Source organism: Pristiophorus japonicus, chromosome 19, assembly GCF_044704955.1.
Source record: "Pristiophorus japonicus isolate sPriJap1 chromosome 19, sPriJap1.hap1, whole genome shotgun sequence".
Lineage (NCBI taxonomy): Eukaryota > Metazoa > Chordata > Chondrichthyes > Pristiophoridae > Pristiophorus > Pristiophorus japonicus.
In genome coordinates this window covers 94,840,112-94,843,009 of record NC_091995.1, presented here as the reverse complement: position 1 = coordinate 94,843,009, position 2,898 = coordinate 94,840,112, and the positions used below count along the sequence as shown (strand labels likewise).

Genomic DNA, 2,898 nt, shown 5'->3' with positions numbered 1-2,898 from the left:
CGCCAGGGTGACCTTGCCCGGTCTCGGTCTCTCTCTGTCTGTCTGTCTGTCCCCAGAGCCGGGAGTCCTCGCTGCGGCCGGCTGTGTCCATGGGCCCCGGGGGACACAATGTATCGGGTCCAGGATACAATGTATCGGCCCGGGGTCACAATGTATCTCTATCAGTCCTGGTCGTGTTACCGCTCACCCGGCCTGTCCGCCATCTTCCCCAGCCTGCCTGACTGACAGCGCGCTCCGCCAATCACGGACGGCACCAGGACCAATCAACGGCCTGGGCCCTGTGTGTGTCAGCCAATCGCAGGGCAGGCTCACTTCCTGCCTTTATAATACCGGCCTGATGTCAGAAAGACAATCTTTCTCAGTTACAACAACAATAACTTAAGAAAGACTTGCATTTATATAGCCAATGAAATACTTTTGGAGTGTAGTCACTGTTGTAATGTGGAAAACGCAGCAACCAATTTGTGCACAGCAAGCTCTCACACACAGCAATGTGATAATAACCAGATAACCTGCTTTTAGTGATGTTGGTTAAGAGATAAATATTTGCCCAGGACACCGGGGAGAACTCCCCTGCCCTTCTTCGAAAACGTGCCATGGAATCTTTTACATCCACCTGAGAGAGCAGACGGGGCCTCGGTTTAACGTCTCATCTGAAAGACGGAACCTCCAACGGTGCAGCGCTCCCTCAGTACTGCCCCTCCGACAGTGCGGCACTCCCTCAGTACTCCCCTCCGACAGTGCGGCGCTCCCTCAGTACTCCCCTCCGACAGTGCGGCGCTCCCTCAGTACTGCCCCTCCGACAGTGCGGCGCTCCCTCAGTACTGCCCCTCCGACAGTGCGGCGCTCCCTCAGTACTCCCCTCCGACAGTGCGGCGCTCCCTCAGTACTCCCCTCCGACAGTGCGGCGCTCCCTCAGTACTGCCCCTCCAACAGTGTGGTGCTCCCTTAGTACTGCCCTTCTAAAGGTGCAGCGCTCCCTCAGTACTCCCCTCCGACAATGCGGCGCTCCCTCAGTACTGCCCCTCCAACAGTGTGGTGCTCCCTTAGTACTGCCCTTCTAAAAGTGCAGCGCTCCCTCAGTACTCCCCTCCGACAGTGCGGCGCTCCCTCAGTACTGCCCCTCCAACAGTGTGGTGCTCCCTTAGTACTGCCCTTCTAAAAGTGCAGCGCTCCCTCAGTACTCCCCTCCGACAGTGCGGTGCTCCCTCAGTACTCCCCTCCGACAGTGCGGCGCTCCCTCAGTACTGCCCCTCCGACAGTGCGGCGCTCCCTCAGTACTCCCCTCCGACAGTGCGGCGCTCCCTCAGTACTACCCCTCCGACAGTGCGGCGCTCCCTCAGTACTGCCCCTCCGACAGTGCGGCGCTCCCTCAGTACTCCCCTCCGACAGTGCGGCGCTCCCTCAGTACTCCCCTCCGACAGTGCGCCGCTCCCTCAGTACTGCCCCTCCGACAGTGCGGCGCTCCCTCAGTACTGCCCCTCCGACAGTGCGGCACTCCCTCAGTACTCCCCTCCGACAGTGCGGCGCTCCCTCAGTACTGCCCCTCCAACAGTGTGGTGCTCCCTTAGTACTGCCCCTCCAACAGTGTGGTGCTCCCTTAGTACTGCCCTTCTAAAAGTGCAGCGCTCCCTCAGTGCTGCCCCTCCAACAGTATGGAGCTCCCTCAGTACTGCCCCTCCGACAGTGCGGCGCTCCCTCAGTACTCCCATCCGACAGTGCGGCGCTCCCTCAGTACTGCCCCTCCGACAGTGCGGCGCTCCCTCAGTACTCCCCTCCGACAGTGCGGCACTCCCTCAGTACTGCCCCTCCAACAGTGTGGTGCTCCCTTAGTACTGCCCTTCTAAAAGTGCAGCGCTCCCTCAGTGCTGCCCCTCCAACAGTATGGAGCTCCCTCAGCACTGCACTGGGAGTGTCAGTCTGGATTTTGTGCTCAATTCTCTGGAGTGGCTCTTGAACCCACAACCTTCTGACTCAGAGGCGAGTGCACTGCCCACTGAGCCACGGTTGACACTAACACGTCTAACATAGTAAAACGTCCCAGAGCACTTCACAGGAGCATAAATCAGACAAAATTTGACACCGAGCCGCATAAGGAGATATTAGGATCGAACAAGAAATTAGGGGTGCGTGAAATAAATGTACAGCAGTTATCATGGTCAACTTAAATCTACATGTAGATTGGGCTAACCAAACTGGTAGCAATATGGTAGAGGAGGATTTCCTAGAGTGTATTAGGGATGGTTTTCTAGACCAATATGTCAAGGAACCAACAAGAGGCTGGCCATCCTACACTGGGTCTTGTGAAATGAAAGAGGATTAATTAGCAATCTTGTTGTGCGAGGCCCCTTGGGGAAGAGTGACCATAATATGGTAGAATTTCTTATTAAGATGGAGAGTGACACAGTTAATTCAGAGTCCTGAACTTAAGGAAAGATAACTTCGATGGTATGAGACGTGAATTGACTAGAATAGGTCGGTGAATGATACTTAAAGGGTTGACGGTGGATAGGCAATGGCAAACATTTAAATATCACATGGATGAACTTGAACAATTGTACATCCCTGTCTGGAGTAAAAATAAAATGGGGAAGGTGGCTCAACCGTGTCTAACAAGGGAAATTAGGGATAGTGTTAAATCCAAGGAAGAGGCATATAAATTGACCAGAAAAAGCAGCAAACCTGAGGACTGGGAGAAATTTAGAACCCAGCAGAGGAGGACAAAGTGTTTAGTTAGGAGGGGGAAAATAGAGCATGAGAGGAAGCTTGCTGGGAACATAACAATTGACTGCAAAAGCTTCTATAAATATGTGAAGAGAAAGAGATTAGTGAAAACAAATATAGGTACCTTGCAGTCAGAATCAAGTGAATTTATGATGGGGAACAGAGAAATGGCAG

The 2,898-nt window shown here is 53.9% G+C and overlaps 1 protein-coding gene across 1 annotated transcript in view; it reads right to left on the bottom strand.

Annotated features, from left to right (window-relative positions):
• The window catches only part of LOC139230542 (ATP synthase subunit f, mitochondrial-like), a 5,845-nt gene extending 5,571 nt beyond the window's left edge, over window positions 1–274 (bottom strand). Inside the window, exon 1 of the mRNA XM_070862376.1 lies at window positions 188–274. Within this exon, the coding sequence (XP_070718477.1) occupies window positions 188–203 (16 nt within the window). The 5' untranslated portion in view covers window positions 204–274. The remainder of the gene's footprint in view (window positions 1–187) is intronic.
• Between the last annotated feature and the right edge of the window lie 2,624 nt (window positions 275–2,898).